Source organism: Strongylocentrotus purpuratus, unplaced genomic scaffold, assembly GCF_000002235.5.
Source record: "Strongylocentrotus purpuratus isolate Spur 01 unplaced genomic scaffold, Spur_5.0 spur5_contig_866, whole genome shotgun sequence".
NCBI classification, from domain to species: Eukaryota; Metazoa; Echinodermata; class Echinoidea; order Camarodonta; family Strongylocentrotidae; genus Strongylocentrotus; species Strongylocentrotus purpuratus.
Window position 1 is genome coordinate 3,218,973 of NW_022145575.1, and position 16,697 is coordinate 3,235,669.

The 16,697-nt window shown below is 38.9% G+C and overlaps 1 protein-coding gene across 1 annotated transcript; it reads left to right on the plus strand.

Annotated features, from left to right (window-relative positions):
* Positions 1 to 1,160: 1,160 nt before the first annotated feature.
* LOC115919953 (all-trans-retinol 13,14-reductase-like) lies at positions 1,161 to 14,742 on the plus strand. The gene is made up of 10 exons (XM_030974697.1): positions 1,161 to 1,472; positions 5,101 to 5,283; positions 6,262 to 6,506; positions 7,404 to 7,605; positions 8,707 to 8,904; positions 10,025 to 10,144; positions 11,063 to 11,314; positions 11,795 to 11,961; positions 12,889 to 13,048; positions 14,477 to 14,742. The coding sequence occupies exons 1-10, from the start codon at positions 1,265 to 1,267 to the stop codon at positions 14,605 to 14,607; spliced, it is 1,866 nt and encodes a 621-aa protein (XP_030830557.1). The 5' UTR covers positions 1,161 to 1,264; the 3' UTR covers positions 14,608 to 14,742.
* The last annotated feature ends 1,955 nt before the right edge of the window (positions 14,743 to 16,697 follow it).

Consider the following 16,697-nt stretch of genomic DNA (forward strand, 5'->3'; position numbering starts at 1 on the left):
TGATTGCATTACGAAAATAGCCAGCTATTATTAGAACTTTCAAAGTGTTATGTGCATTCGTCACTTTTTGCCATGTTGCACATAATTCATGTTGCCCTGTATTTTGGTTTCCTTTTTCTAACTTGATTCTTCTATGTGCCCTAATTTTGATGTTGAGTGACTTTATAGTGCCCGTTATTTCAGAAAAGTTGAAGTTTGTGTCACTTTTATTGAGAGCATTTAAATTTATTAAAAAAAGTGATGATGGGCTAGCCGGTAGTCTGGGGATATAAGATGAAAAGGGAAAAATCACACAAAACACTATAGAGAAACGGATGAACACAGAGAGAGGGAGAGAGAATTGAAGGAAATATCGGTTTCTCGAGTTGACGGTCTCGTTGACTGTCGGTCTAATGACCTCCTGAAACGGGAAAAAGGGCCAAGAGACCGTCAATTTTGGCCACCCATAGGCCAGAGGTAACGGGGGGGGGGGGGATATCGCAAAATATTCCTCAGATGTGGACAAAGTATCATTTTCTCTTTAACTACTATATTCTCATCAATCAAAATGAACGATCTCGTCAATTCATACTTTGAACTACAAGATTTTGTTCCAACTGGCCTGGATTTGATTTGTTCTAAAAAGTAGTCCCAAGTTTTAAAATTTTGTTATAATAATATTTTGTTCAAAATACTAAGGTACCAACCATTGTTTATATCACATTTTGTCATTCTATAAACGTATGTATATATTTTTTTAGAGCAACTTTTGCTTCAGATTAGCATTCTCGTACTTATTAATAATTTAGAAGTAGGTCTAGTTAGCTTTTCCCCCCAAAATGTCTGAAAACACACACTACAGTATTGCGTAATTTCTTCCTGTTTGTACGAGCAGAGTTCACTTGCTAGTCTTGTCAATATTCTCTTACGACTTAAAGACTGGTTTCCTTCCAAAATTCATAAATAGGACCCAAAACGAAGCAAAATTAAATGTTTTGATTTGTTTTCATTTTTCAATTTGAAATAAACATATATATTGATTTCGGAATAAAACCTGAAAAAATAGTAGTTTAGCCATTATTTCGAAGTACCGAGTCTGTGCAGAGCGCCTAGTTCAGCGTTTTCGTTGTGCGATGCGTTTGCATGGTGCATGCTAGCATGCATCTCCCTAGCCCTGCGCGTATTGGCATTGTCCTTTTGCCTTCTCGTACCGTTTACATGCACAATCCGGTGACTTGGTCACACGAAGAAACGGAGGGATTTGAACCTTTACAGACGATCCACAATGTCGATCAGTAGCCAGCTTGTAACATGGGCTTTTGCCAATCCAATCCTTTTGGCATTTTGCCTCTTTGGAGCTCTATTGGCCATTTTTGTGGTAGTACTTGTGTCAAAATTGAAACCCGGTCCCAACCCTTTTGCTGAGGACTGTGCCCGCCCTCCAGCCCCGATGGTTGCCGACAGCTCCGCTCGGGACAAAGTTATCAAGCAAGGTAAATTTTAGGTCGTTGCTTATCTCGCTTATCTGGCCGTTTGTTTGTGGATTTCGTCTTTCTTAGTGTCAGTAGTATTTGATTTTTAAGTCAGGTTATCTTGTGTCTTGAATTATAAATTTGGGAGCAACTTTGAAACATTCCCCCACAAAAGTCGTAGATCTACATCGTCATCAACTAGATCGATCTAGGCCTATGTTAAACTAAGTGCAAGATGTAGAATTTAGATCTAGACTGAAATACTGTCTCTTTTGTTTGTTAGCCTCTGATTTGGGTAGAGTTGGCTCCTCTCTTACCCAGAAGCCGGCCATAGGGTCACCTGTCAGAAGTTGGTGGTAGTCACGTTATGCCAAAAGTGCCACCAAACTTTGGACTCAAATGTCTTTTTAGCAGATTCATATCCGATGCATTCCATTTGTACTTGAAAATTAGGCCTAGATCTAGAAGTAGTAGGTATATAATTATAGGCCAAAAAATTTACATCGGTTCCACTTACCTGCTTGACTGTATGATGCATTTAGATGTCTTTTTCAGCATTTTGTTGGTCGAAGTTGCATTTTGTATTGAAATTCTGGAAGCTGTATTTTAAACTGTTACTGCGCATGAAGGTCTTGAAGGATGATGACATCTTCCATTGACAGTAACAGTTTAAACTATGGCTGCAAGAATTTATTTGTATACTAGTTCTAAATTTTTTCAGTTTTCCATTCAATTATTTTTGAGTTGTATTTTCATCGGATAAGGTCTTTAATGAAAATTATATCTATTTTCTTTCCAATCATAATTTTTGCTAGATAAAGAAAGACTGAGGGCAAACTGTTTAGTTTTTACTCTAATACCACAAAAAAGCGGCTAGTTAATCCCCCGTGTGTATGCAGCAACTTAGGGTTACCTAGAGATACATGTACTGTCTTCGTATGAGGAAGGTTGACAAATGTCAGTTTAATAAAAGAATTCTACATACCAGATGGTCATTTCTGTCTACATAGCAATATTTTCTAGATTGATACATGTACATTAGATGATGCCTGTGCACACGCCAGGCAGGTATCATACCTTGGATATCATGCCTTGGAAGTAGGCATAAAGTTATACAAAACTTATTTGCCCCTCGGTGTCTGCTAGTGGGTTACTCTTGAATTTGGCGTTGTGCAGTTATGGATGGACTGTTGAATAGTTCATCAGGATTAAACTTGTCCTTCTTCAGTGACCAGTACTCGTCAAGATTTGATTTGAAAGAATTGAGTGATGGACTTTCTGCTACATATGATGGGAGACCATTCCATTCATTTACTACTCTCTGTGAAAAAGAGCTCTGCCTCAATTTAGATTTTACATGTTTCTTTTGTAGTATGAACTGGTGACCTCTTGTTACTGTGACAGTGGTACGATGAAAGAAATTAGTTGACTGGAGGTCGTTGATTCCATGCATTATCTTATAGACCTGTAGCATGTCGCTTCTATGACGTCTGTATGATAATGAAATAATTTAGTCTACCGATGATAAATACATGGTAGGTGAATGACTCTTGAAAGTCAAATCAAAGGTAGGAAGTGTGTGTGTGTGTTTAGGTTTTACAGACGAACATCAATCAGATAATCAGAGGCACTTAAAGCTGTAATATAAACTTGTACGGACTTTGATCCAATGAGAGGTTTAAATCTATACAGTGATACGTGAGAGGGGATGTAGATGGGCTTATATGAGTTGTTAGGATCAATGAGCAGCAACAAGAAGCCTACATGTAGATAACCTGCATTGTATCACAAGCACCATGCATGTGTGAGCAAACATTTTTTTTTTTAATTGTGGTAAAGTATCGGTCTGGTGAAAAAATCAAGAAGAAAAGATGGTTCCAAGCAGTGGTGTTCACTTGGAAAATGTCATTTTATTTTGATGTGCTATATTTCCAGAGGATACAGGATGATTTTCCTTAAAGCTTATCTGCCGTAGTTTACAGGAGGGATTAGACCGCTCTGCAAGGTCACTGGACAGGTGGTTATCTCATCAACTCGGCTCTCAGTTAACATAAGAAAAAGAGGATCATGGGGGACCAATGGTCACCGATTAGGCATTGTTTGTTATATAGAGGGCGCAAGTAGCTACCGGTAGTGCAGTGGGCCTTTAATCTAAGGACTAGTTCAGAATTGTAGGAGTAATTTTTTTAAATTTCCAAACGTTTTGGGAAGAAGTGAAGTGAAGTACTATTTCTCAGAAATGCAGGGAGTTTGTTTCATAGGCATGAGGGCAATGCATTACCTGTAACAAGATTCAAAGCCAGCCTGTTTTCAGGATTTGGGACTGAGATACATGTAGGAAGGAGCTGATGTACAGAGTAGATCGAACTGAATGTAAATCTCTGTCGCTGAAAGAGTGAGCAGATGTATAGAGAAGTGTGGTAGACAAAAATGTCCAAGTTTGAAAAATTATCCAGTATTGTATTCTTGTACATGTTTATATAGTAGGCTAACTGGAAGCCAGTGTAACAATAGAATAGCATGGGACTATTTCGGCTTTTGACATAGTAGCCGAGGATACTTACAATTATATTTAGGTAATTTACAATAAGAGAAAGTTATCTAACCAGTTAATGCTGTTCTTTTTCCTCTTTTGCCACTGTACTTTTTCTGCTGAATAAGTACATTTTTAGAACTTTGTTCTTTGTTATAGTGAGCAAGCCCAGTCAACCAAATCTAATCTTTTCTTTTTATTGACTTTCTGTATACAGGTATTTTGAAGTACCTTGTCCACTGCTGGTTTGCCATTATCTGGAAAAGAAGAAGAAAAAATATAGGAAAGAAAGAAATTAGCTAACTATAAGATTTAAAGTCCACCCTAAAATATAGTTGGTTTAAAAGAGAAAAAACAGAAAACATATATGGAAGCACAATGAAGGGTTGATCTGGTATAAGATAGAAAAATTATAAATATTTAAAGTTGTAATCGCTCAAATGTAAATTTTACACATCTTTTGAACATCTCTTTTATTTGCTACATGTATGTACTAAAATTTTCAGAACTTTCCAGTTGCTGGACTGATCATGATGGACTAGGGTTCTTTCAACAACAACAATACCAATGATAATAATAAAACCCTATGCATTTTTTGGGAGGTCAAAGTAAACCTGGAGCGATTGCTGCAGGTGCAAATGTCAGGTCAGCATGGTCACCCTCAGAAGGTGCCACAAGTCTGAGATCTGGATGCCATCATGAGGGGGGGGGGGGGGGGGGGGGTTATTGCAGTGTAGATGTTGCACACATACAGGTACATGTACATGGGCTTGAAATCCTGTGGTTTGTTTGCATTACTTACTGCATGACTGTAAAGTGCATTGAAGTATTGATTTGCAAGTTGTATAAATATTATAAGCAGTATTATTATTATCTCTGTAACACACAGGTTTCACCCCACAGAAGGTGTCAATGATTTGGATGCAGTCGTGATAGGGAGGGTTATTGCAGTGTAGGTGTTGCATGTACATACATGTACATGGGCAGGATGGGCTTGAAATCCAGTGGTCACTGGTCAGTGTACATTACTTACTGCGTGACTGAAAAGTACAAATATTAATATAATGCACTGTATCAATAATAACCATTATTATTATTATCTCTTGGAACACACAGGTTTCACCCCACAGAAGGTGCCCAAGGATCTGGATGCCATCGTGGTCGGGAGTGGTATTGGAGGTCTGGCCATTGCAGCGATCTTGGCTAAGGTGGGAAAGAAGGTCCTGGTACTAGAACAACACGACCAGGCCGGAGGATGCTGTCATACCTTTGTGGAGAAGGGCTATGAGTTTGATGTGGGTAGGTACATGTTTGTCAATTTTTGTAGATATAACAACAATATACAGCAATTCCATGCACTGTTCCCCCTACGACAAATGCTATTTATCTGTATATATTTCATCCATTTCAGAGAATCATAATGTTTTTAATTACAGACTAACTTTTCCTTGTATTCAATACAGAACCTCAGTGATGTTCAAAGTACAATGGGTGTTTATTTGTTTTAGCAGTTATTTTTAAATGTCATTTCGAAATGACTTGCATCTTTTGGATATTAATGCACATGACTCCTTCTCTATTCTGTGGAGGTGTCATGGTATAGTGGTTCATTCACTTAACTTTCAATCCAAGGATTCAGGGTTCAAATCCCAGCCTGGCACGAAGGTCCCTTGGCAAGACATTAATCCATATTTGGCACCCTCCCTTCAGGTGTAAATGGGTACCTGATCCACCAAAACATTACATATTTGGCTGCTCGACTATGACTGGTGTCATCTTGAAGCACCAGGAGTATCATGGCCTGATGAACATGTTAGCTATATAAGAAGCTACCATTATTGTTATAATAATAATACATGAGATTTATATAGCGCCATTATCCATTTTAATTAAATGCTCAAGGCGCTTCGAAATATTAGGGAACACATTACATCATGACAAAGAATTGTGTACATTTACATAGGAAAGAAAATGAAAAAATGAATGAATGTCTGTCTTCAAAATGCGAAATTGAACAAATGGGATTTAAAGTTGCTCTTAAAAGACATTGGAGAGTCAGAGTTCTTCAGCTCCTATGGAAGTGAATTTCACAGGGCTGGTCCGGCATGAGCAAAAGCTCGTTCCCCCCAAGATTTCTTTGAAAGCGGGATGTGTAGAAGACCAGAGTTGGAGGATTGGAGGGTATGAGTGGGTTGGTAGAGGTGAACTAAAGACTGTTTGTATTCAGGAGCTGTTCTGTTCATGATTTGATTTGATTATTATTCCAACATTTCTCAGGCATACATTACATCGGTGAGATGGCACAGAGCACAATCACACGGCTCTACATAGACCAACTGACAGAGGGCCAACTCCTCTGGGACCCCATCGACAAGAACTTTGACACGGTGGTCATCGGCGAGGGCGAGAACAAGAAGTTATTTCCAATGCAATCGGGGAGCAAGCAATGGTTTCGGGAATCTCTGATGAAGATGTTTCCCGAGGAAGAGGCAGCCATCGAAAAGTTCATCTATTATATGAAGGTACAGTGGAACTTGCTTCAGTGACTCCCTGTATAAAAGGAATACCTGTCTATAAAGACCACCTGTATAGAAAGCCCACTGTCTTTAAAGACCATCTGGAAGACAAGAATACCTGTCTGCAAAAACCATCTGTATGACAAGAATACCTGTGTTTAAAGACCACCTGTATAGAAAGCCCACTGTCTGTAAAGACCATCTGTAAGACAAGAATACCTGTCTACAAAAACCATCTGATGACAAGAATACCTGTGTATAAAGACCACTTGTATAGAAAGCCCACTGTCTGTAAAGACCATCTGTAAGACAAGAAAACCTGTCTATAAAAACCATTTGTAAGACAAGAATTTGAGTTTCCTTTGGAAGATTATGGCGGCGTCCATGTGCTGCCCTCTATATACTCAAGCTTGAGCATCTTTAAACTCTTTCCTAATGTAGGGAAATATATGCAGACAGTTTTCTTGCTAAAGATTCTTCCTATAGTGTAACATGCCATATTCTCATATGACCGGTAATCTTTATGCTTTTTATAGTTTCTCCAGAGTTTTTTAATTTTCTAACTAGAGCTATATGTAAGTTTGGTAGAGCTGTTCTGCAGTTTACTATAACGCTTTTGAAACTTTGGCATTTCCAAATGTAGGAGCAGAGAAAACACATGCAGACGGCTTTCTTGTTTGAGATCTTCCCAATGAGAATCTGCCATCTTCTCATACTTATCTTTATGCATTTTCTAGTTGTTTTTTTATAAGTTAAATTCAGCTGTTTTTTTAAATAGTCTAGTAGAGCTGTTCTGTAGTTGATTAGAGCTCTTTTGAAGCTTTTCACAACTAAATTTGCTCTTCGTTCCTATTCATTATAACAAACAAAAACAAAGATCTTTTTTCGCATTTCCAAATGTAGGAGCAGAGAAAACACATGCAGACGGCTTTCTTGTTTAAGATCCTCCCAATGAGAATCTGCCAGCTGTTGATCTCCACAGGCATGGCCAGTGCCATGACCAAGTACTTCAAGTATTCTCAGATCTCTCTGCAGCGTTTCCTCGACGGTGTGACAGAGAACAACGACCTGAAAGCAGTGCTTTCTTACTGTTTTGGAGATTATGGTGAGTTATGCAGTATCAGGGGAGTGTTTCACAAAGACTAAGATCAACTTTAAGTTGGACTTAACTACGGCAGGCTGTTTATGCCACTAGTTCCTCTTACCATTCCTGGCATTGGTTTCTCAAGGGATGTACAAATCACGGTCACAAATCTACAGAATTTATTTTTGTTCATTATTGTAGGAAAACAAAAAAATTTAACAATCATAATTGAGATACCAATGGTGAGAGCACCCAGTGGCATGAATGGCCCGCCATAGTTAAGTCCAACTTAAAGTCGATCTTAGTCTTTGTGAAACACTCCCCTGGTCGTATTCAGATATGACGTGGCAACCATGGCGGCGTCTTTATTTTATGAAGACGTAAAGCGTTGTACACATCACATTTTTGTTTATTATAACACTGAGCTCAGTGAATATGCACAGAAAAATAAGTCATTTTGTCTTTGGGATGTACATGTATGAAAACACCGAAACACAATGTATCACTACTGTTACGTGTGTACTTATTTACTGATTAGAGGTACACCCTTTCGATGTTAATAGTCAGACCAGGGCCTGTTGCATAAAACTTACTGTTGATGGTAACTTTGCCATCAATGGTTAATACCATGGAAACCTTGATTTTGATTGGCTGTTGAACCCTGTTACCATGGTAGTTACCATTGTAGGCAAAGTTACCCAGATGGGAACAAGACTATACGGATGGTGATGATTGTGTGGAATTTCTTATAAATTGTCTCTCTAATAATGCTGTCTCAGATTTCAGTGTTGATCCCATTGCAGTAGAATTGATAAACAATTGAAGTTATTTCATTAACTTGTCAAAATGTTGAATAGCGCTAATGGTTCGAGTCCCGCCACAGCACTAATGTCCTTTTGGCAAGATATTAAGCTATATTTGCCACTCTCCACTCGGGTGTTACATGGGTACCGGTAGGAAGGAACTCCTTGAATGCTGTGAGCGCCGAAATCGGGTGCCTAGCAGAGTCGGGGTAATAGTTGGAGCGCCTTGAGCACCATGCATGGTGGATATGTGCGCTTTGTATGTTTAATATTATTATTATTATTAAAATTCTTGCTTCTCGATTTATTTGCCTGTCAGGAACCCTTCCTGAGGATGCTAGCCTCATGATGCACACCCTTCTCATGAACCACTACGTGTATGGTGGCTTCTACCCAAGGGGCGGGGCCAGCGAGATCGCATACCACATCGTACCCGTCATCGAGAAGGCTGGGGGTAGGGTCCTGGTCAGGGCTCCCGTCTCGGAGATCCTCATCGACAGAGATGGTGCAGCATGCGGTTAGTTGAAATTGGACATGCATGAATGAAGGAAAGAAGGAAGAAAAGTGATTAGATGAATGAGGGAGAGGGTGAATGAATGAATGAGTGGGTGGGTGTGTGAGTGAGTGAGTGAATGAATGAATGAATGAATGAATGAATGAATGAATGAGTGAATTGATAAATGAATGAATGAGTGAAAACATGGAAGTATGCATGCAGTCTTAAACTGAGGCCCTACTCAACATCGTACTCAACATCGAGAAGGCTAGGGGTAGGGTCCTGGTAAGGGCTCCTGTCCCAGAGATTCTCATTGACAGTGATGGTGCAGCATGCGGTGAGTTGGAATTGGGCATGACCATTAGATGAATGAGTGTGTGAGTGAGTGAGTGAGTGAGCGAGCGAGTGAGTGAGTGAGCGAGTGAGTGAATGAATGAATGAGTGAATAAATGAATGAGTGAGTGAGTGAATAAATGAATGAATGAGTGAATGAATGAATGAGTGAGAGTGAGTGAGTGAGTGAGTGAGTGAATGAATGAATGAGTGAATAAATGAATGAGTGAGTGAGTGAGTGAATGAGTGAATAAATGAATGAGTGAATAAATGAATGAGTGAGTGAGAGTGAGTGAGTGAGTGAGTGAGTGAATGAATGAATGAGTGAATAAATGAATGAGTGAGTGAGTGAGTGAATGAGTGAATGAATGAATGAGTGAATAAATGAATGAGTGAGTGAGTGAGTGAATGAGTGAATAAATGAATGAGTGAATAAATGAATGAGTGAGTGAGAGTGAGTGAGTGAGTGAGTGAGTGAATGAATGAATGAGTGAATAAATGAATGAGTGAGTGAGAGTGAGTGAGTGAGTGAATGAATGAATGAGTGAATAAATGAATGAGTGAGTGAGTGAGTGAGTGAATGAATGAATGAATGAATAAATGAATGAGTGAGTGAGAGTGAGTGAGTGAGTGAGTGAGTGAGTGAGTGAATGAATGAATGAATGAATGAAAACATGGAAGAATGCATGCAGTCTTAAACTGAGGCCCTACTTAACATCATACTCAACATCGAGAAGGCTGGGGATAGGGTCCTGGTAAGGGCCCCTGTCTTGAGATCCTCATTGACATTATTTTTCTGGGCGTGTAGGTGTTCGCGTTGCCAGGACAACAGGAGATGTTGACATCCATGCTCCTCTCATCATCTCAGATGCTGGATTAGTGAACACGTACCAGAAATTGCTCCCTCTAGAGATCGTTAAGAAACATGGTAAGTTTGCTTCATCTCTTTGTCCGTCTATCTCTCTCTCTCTCTTGGAAACATTAATTAGACGATAACCAGCTTAAAGATCTACAATGACCGAGTTGTGCGTCAATTTTAAAAAAGGAACATTGTGAAGTATTGCAAGCTTCATACTCTCTTGTGATATAAAATCACCACAGAAAATGTATCTTGAAACTGTAAAAGAATATTGGCTTTCAGGATGATTTTCTCATAATCTTTATTTAATCAACAGGGACTAATAACCAAAGGAAAGCAATCATTTGTATTACATTAGAAGACATTAAGCATGAACAAAATATATAAGACAGTGAGATAATAAACAATTTAATATGAAGGAAATATGATTTTATCCTAAGACCCGTATGAAAGTTAATTTTGAAAATTCCATATGTGCCAAATCTCTTATAAGTGCAATCACTAGGCTTATAGCAAGTAGCCTTACCTTTTACATTTTTATATTTCAATTTTTGTATTCAGAATCGTGACATCTCTTTACATAAATAATATGTAAAGCTGATATTTGCAACAATGAATACTAGCATTATTGTGTCCCAAACACACAGAGCCAAACAATCGCTGGTTGTTACTTACAAGCAGATACATGCTTTCTGAACAGTTAAGTAAAGCAATCATCATCAAACAAAATTTCATCATCATCAAACAAATTATGTTGATCATCACCGCCCAACTGCACTACTTATAGCTACTTACTGCGCCCTCTATATAGCAAACAATGTCTTATCGGTGACCGTTGGTCCCCCATGGTCCCCTTTTTCTTATGTTAATTGAGAGCTGATTTGATGAGATAACCACCTGCCAGTGACCATGCAGGGAGGTCTAATCCCTCCTGGCCAATCTAGTGCAGACAGGCTTTAAAGCATCAATTCTTTTCCATCTCTTTAGATCTGATGGACAAATTCAAGGGAACCCGCACCGCGTTGGCCGGCTTCTCTGTCTTCGTGGGTCTGAAGGGATCAACCAAGGACCTGAACCTCCCTGCAAGACAGTACTGGTCGTTCATCAACAACGACCTGAACGGCATCACCAAGGCTTATGCTAATCTGTCTGCGGAAGAGGCTGCCAAGTCCAAGGTCCCGCTCCTCTTCATCAGCTTCCCGTCGGCCAAGGACTCCACTTGGGATGAGAGATACCCAGGTGAGTAGGTTACCCATGCAGGACAGGGGGTGTTTCACAAAACTTGTCATCAGTGACAAATAACAGTTTTTGTTATAAGCTACTGAAATCCTGGCTTCTGATTGGTTGTCAGCAAATTTGTCACTGGTTTTTGTCCTTTGTCATTGAAAAAAAGGCTTTGTGAAATGGGTCCCTGGATTCCAGTGGTGAATTTCCGTTTGGTCTACAACCAGCCTGTCTACTATCCACATGGTCTAACAATCTTTTTGTTTACTTATCATTTGGTCTAATGGCCATTTAGGTTAATAGTCATTTGGTCTAATTTCCATATAGTCTAATCTCCAATTAGTTTAATAAATATTTAGTCTAATTCCCAGTTTGTCTACTGGTAATGCCCATGCAGTTCTATGGTATTATAGGACACACTAAATGGCAATACTGCTAGTATGGTGCAAATTCCTTGTTAAACAAATTATCCATATTTCTTGAATGCCCTCACAGGAAAGTCTGCCTGCACCCTGGTGACCTTAGCAAACTGGGAGTGGTTTGAGGAATGGGAGAAGACCAGGATGCATCATAGAGGTGATGAGTACGATGCTATCAAGAAGGGGATCGCTGATAAGATGTGGGAGCGTGTCCTGGAGCTCTTCCCACAGTTGGAGGATAAGGTCAGTGTTCTTATTTGATGTCACTTATGCATGTACTATCATATGGGAAAAGCACGCTTTTCATTCAAGTATATGGGAAGAGCCCTCTTTCGAGATTGCATACAAGTCCAGCGCTGCCACTATGTTTTGTATAGATGTTGGATGACACTAGTAAATCACAATTACTATACATCCCACCCCTGCCTCCATGTTATGTTAAGATGTTGGATGACACTAGTAAATCACAATTACTATACATCCCACCCCTGCCACCATGTTATGTTAAGATGTTGGATGACACTAGTAAATCACAATTACTATGCATCCCACCGCTGCCACCATGTTATGTTAAGATGTTGGATGACACTAGTAAATCACAATTACTATGCATTCCACCGCTGCCACCATGTTATGTAAAGATGTTGGATGACACTAGTATTTAAAATCACAATTACTATGCATCCCACCCCTGCCACCATGTTATGTACAGATGTTGGATGACACTAGTAAATCACAATTACTATACATCCCACAGCTGCCACCCTGTCATGTAAAGATGTTGGATGACACTAGTAAATCACAATTACTATACATCCCACAGCTGCCACCCTGTCATGTAAAGATGTTGGATGACACTAGTAAATCACAATTACTATGCATCCCACCCCTGCCACCATGTTATGTAAAGATGTTGGATGACACTAGTAAATCACAATTACTATACATCCCACAGCTGCCACCCTGTCATGTAAAGATGTTGGATGACACTAGTAAATCACAATTACTATACATCCCACTGCTGCTACCATGTGATGTAAAAATATTGGGTGACACAAGTAAATCACAATTACTATACATCCCAACACTTTAGAGGGGCTTTTAAGGAGTACAACATGTGAGAACTTAAATTGTGACAAATGAAGTTATTTTTGTTTTCTTTGCATCTAGGTTGATTACTTTGAAGCTGGTTCTCCTTTGAGCAACAGGTACTACCTTGGTGCCCCTGCTGGTGAGATGTATGGACTGGACCACAACAAGGAGAGGTTCACCGCAGAGACCTGGACTAATCTCAGGCCCGAGACTCCCATTCCCAACCTATATCTTACAGGTAAGAACGTGACTTAGGTATTCTTGGTCTTAAGCCCCACTGCACTACTTATAGCTGCTTGCACCCTCTGTATATCAAATGATGCCTAATAGGTGCCCGTTGGTCCCCCATGATCCTCTTTTTCCTATGTTAATTGAGAGCTGATTTGATGAGATAACCACCTGTCAGTGACCTTGCAGGGAGGTCTAACTCCCCTGGCCAAACTAGTACAGACAGGCTTTAAAGAATAAAGACCTATTTTGTCTTCTCTGTGTCAAGACCTGAACCAACCTTAGGCCCGAGACCTCCATCCCCATCCTATATCTTGCACTTATGAACGAGGACAAGATCTAGGCTGTAGTCTTTAAGGGGACTTTTTTGTGAGACCTGGACCACTTTCGAACCCTCGGACCCATCCCCCATCCCGATCTCGATTTTGCGGGTAAAACTTGGAACAGGGAGAGCATTGGGGCCATGCCTATTGGATTGGGTTTTGGTCTATATTAAAGAAGGAGTTCTATTCTTTGTCAAAGCCTGTCTGCACTAGGGATCATGAGGGACCAATGGGTACCGCTTAGGCATTGTTTGCTATATAGAGGGCGCAAATAGATTTAAGTAGTGCAGACAGGCTTTAAGACCTGGCTGCTCTCATTCCTGAAACCATCATCGCGGATCCCTTACTCATGTGTAAGAAAAGGGTCTGAATCTATAGGCCTAGGCTCTAGTCCTTAAGGAGAGACTATGTTTTCGAGACTTGGACCACTTCTAAACCCTCAGATCACTATCCTACATGTATATCTCTATGATACAAAAGAGAATGGAAATGGATGTAATGTAGATTTAGTCCTGGGGGGTGTTTCACAAAGACTAAGATCGACTTAAAGTTGGAATTATCTATGGCAAGCCGTTCATGCCACTGTTTACTCCCACTATTTACTGGCATTGGTGTCTCAAAGGATGTACAAATCATGGTCACACATCTACAGAATTGAGTTTTTTTTTATTGTTCATTATTGAAGGAAAAAATATCTAAAGATCATAATCGAGAGACCAGTAATGAGAGCAATCAGTGGCATGAATGGCCTGCCATAGTTAAGTCCAACTTCGAGTCAATCTTAGTCTTTGTGAAACACCCCCCAGGAGATTCTCTACAGAGACAACCACTTTTATATTCTTTATACTCTAACGCAATTGAAGATTTACAGAAAATAGAGCCTAGGTTATATTATTTAAAATATGAATTATTTTGTACATTTATAAAAAACATATTTGTCGGTATTAATGCCAGAACTTTATACAGTGACAATACATTTTCATTTGATAGATTACAATGAGAATTGTGGACACCTATGAAAAACAGCATTAGTGATGATAAGGGTGTTCCATCCCATGATTGGTAAATAAATAAATAAAAAGAGATACAAATTTATTTGCTTCCCCCCCATACAGGGCAAGACATCATGACGTGTGGCTTTGCAGGCGCTCTCTACGCCGGGTTGATGTGCGGCACCAAGATCCTAAACCGCAACCTGATGGGTGATCTATCCACTCTCAAAGCCAAGAAGAAGAAGGGCGAGTAATCTTCAAGAAGGTAGCCAAGATAATATCTCTGTTAAGTGGGCTATCTTAAAGCCCCACTGCACTACTTATAGCTACTTGCGCCCTCTTTATAGAAAACAATGCCTAATCGGTGACCATTGGTCCCCCATGATCCCCTTTTATGTTAATTGAGAGCTGATTTGATGAGATAACCACCTGTCAGTGACCTTGCAGGGTGGTATAATCCCTCATGGCCAAACTAGTGCAGTGGTGCAGGTGGCCCGTGTGTTAAGCCTATGGCAATAAATGAATTCAGTAGTCAGCGGGTTTATGACGGGACGCTCAAAGTGTCCTTTGGCCCTTGATATCAAATATGAAATGCAAATAGAAAGAATTGGGGTACACAAATACATGTTGTGGATAAGACTTTGCAAATAGTGAAGGTTAAGTGATCTTCACAAATCCAAGAAAGATTTCCCTTTTAATCAGTCTCTACTAGGCTCAATATTTTGATAGGCCTTTGCAAAAATACCAGTTTTTATGAATAAATAGAATTATTGTACAAATTCATGTTTTGGCTAAAGCTTGCATGTTTTGGCTAAAGCTTGCATGTTAGTTGTAAGGCCAAGTCAGGATAGTGATCATTTCTTTCCAGGATATCTTATGATTTATTTTTTTGGCAATAATTCAAAATCAAAGAAAGAAAAGAGCGACAGAACAAAAAAATTAACAATTGGACAAGCCTTTTTGTTTTCTTCTTAATGTGAATGCAAAGCGCAATCTTCACTTTAGGATGAGAGTGCATTTAATTGTTGCTTGAAAACATGATTACACTCTGTTAAAAAAAGACAAAGTGAACCTCAGTTTGGATTATTGATGCTTTCGCAGTGCAACGGCTGTATTATCGAAAAGAATATTTCAGTTGTTATTTGGGTTGTGAAAATCTTTCGCAGATCCTTAGCTTTGATTAGCATTAAAGTGCCTCAAATGATACGGGTTTAAATGCACATATGTGACTTTAATGCTTGCGTATTCAAACATACCTCTTTAAATGTACGATAAACATGCATAGTGAGCAATTCTATAATAACTCTCATAATTTCCCTTTTATCTCTTCCATACTTTCTCTTCTCACGTGTTTGATAATTCAGCACGTTATAATCCTCTGAAAAAATTGCAAATTCGTATAGACTTAATCATCATTATCATCATTATTATCATTATCAATTTGTGTAACACCGAATGCATTGAAGCTTGTAAATTTAATCGTTGTTATGATTACTATTTTTGTGACAGACCAAAGAGATGAAACTTTTACATTTTAATACTGGGAGGTTTTCTTTTAGTAGTGTATGAATGATTGGTTGTTGAAATCAAATGGAAATTATGAAATGTACGTTTAGGTCAAAATATACCTCGGATGATTTCATTATATCTTTTCTACTAGATTGAACTTTTATTTGAATACAGTAAAGAGTAACTCTTAATTCCTCTATCACTCCCAAGAGCTGGGAACTATAGATAAGTGTAATTCAGTGTCTGAAATTATATATTTTTGGAGTGGAATCTGTTAAGGTTCTGGTTTAAGCAACTGATTAAGGAGTTAAAAATCTACGCAAAAGCAGCTGTACTTCTTAAATTTCTGGGAAGATTGTGTTAATTTGATGAATTGAGGATAACGTGCATACAAATGGACATGGAAAGTTTGGAGTCGCTTCGTGAAAAAGTGCATTTCATTTGATTGTAATGCCTTAATTAAAAAAAACTCACAAAGTGGCAAGGAACCAACATTGCGATCCTTTTAAAATTGTCATGATCTTAATACTTCTTTAGTATTGACATGAACATCCAAAATTGTATGATTTTTAATTGCTTTTTTATTATTTTTCGAGTAAAAAACACTAGGTATTCAATGAAAATGAAAAAGTGGTCTTTCTATACGGGTGGTCACTAACTAAAGCATGTTGGACTGTATTATGAAGTATGATATATCAATATTTTAATTCTCAGTATTGATCATGATTTGTATGTTGTATGATTTATATCATCATTAGTTTATAGTATTCTGTTCACTGCGGTTGTACGAATCTGAGGTGGTAAATTTCTATCTCATTTGCATAATATGTATCAC

Bases quoted from the DNA above. Each gene is read 5' to 3' on its own strand.
- LOC115919953 (XM_030974697.1), top strand. From the start codon at position 1,265: ATGTCGATCAGTAGCCAGCTTGTAACATGGGCTTTTGCCAATCCAATC. The intron at 8,905-10,024 runs GTTAGTTGAAAT...CTGGGCGTGTAG, and splicing joins CAGAGATGGTGCAGCATGCG to GTGTTCGCGTTGCCAGGACA. The intron at 11,962-12,888 runs GTCAGTGTTCTT...CTTTGCATCTAG, and splicing joins TCCCACAGTTGGAGGATAAG to GTTGATTACTTTGAAGCTGG.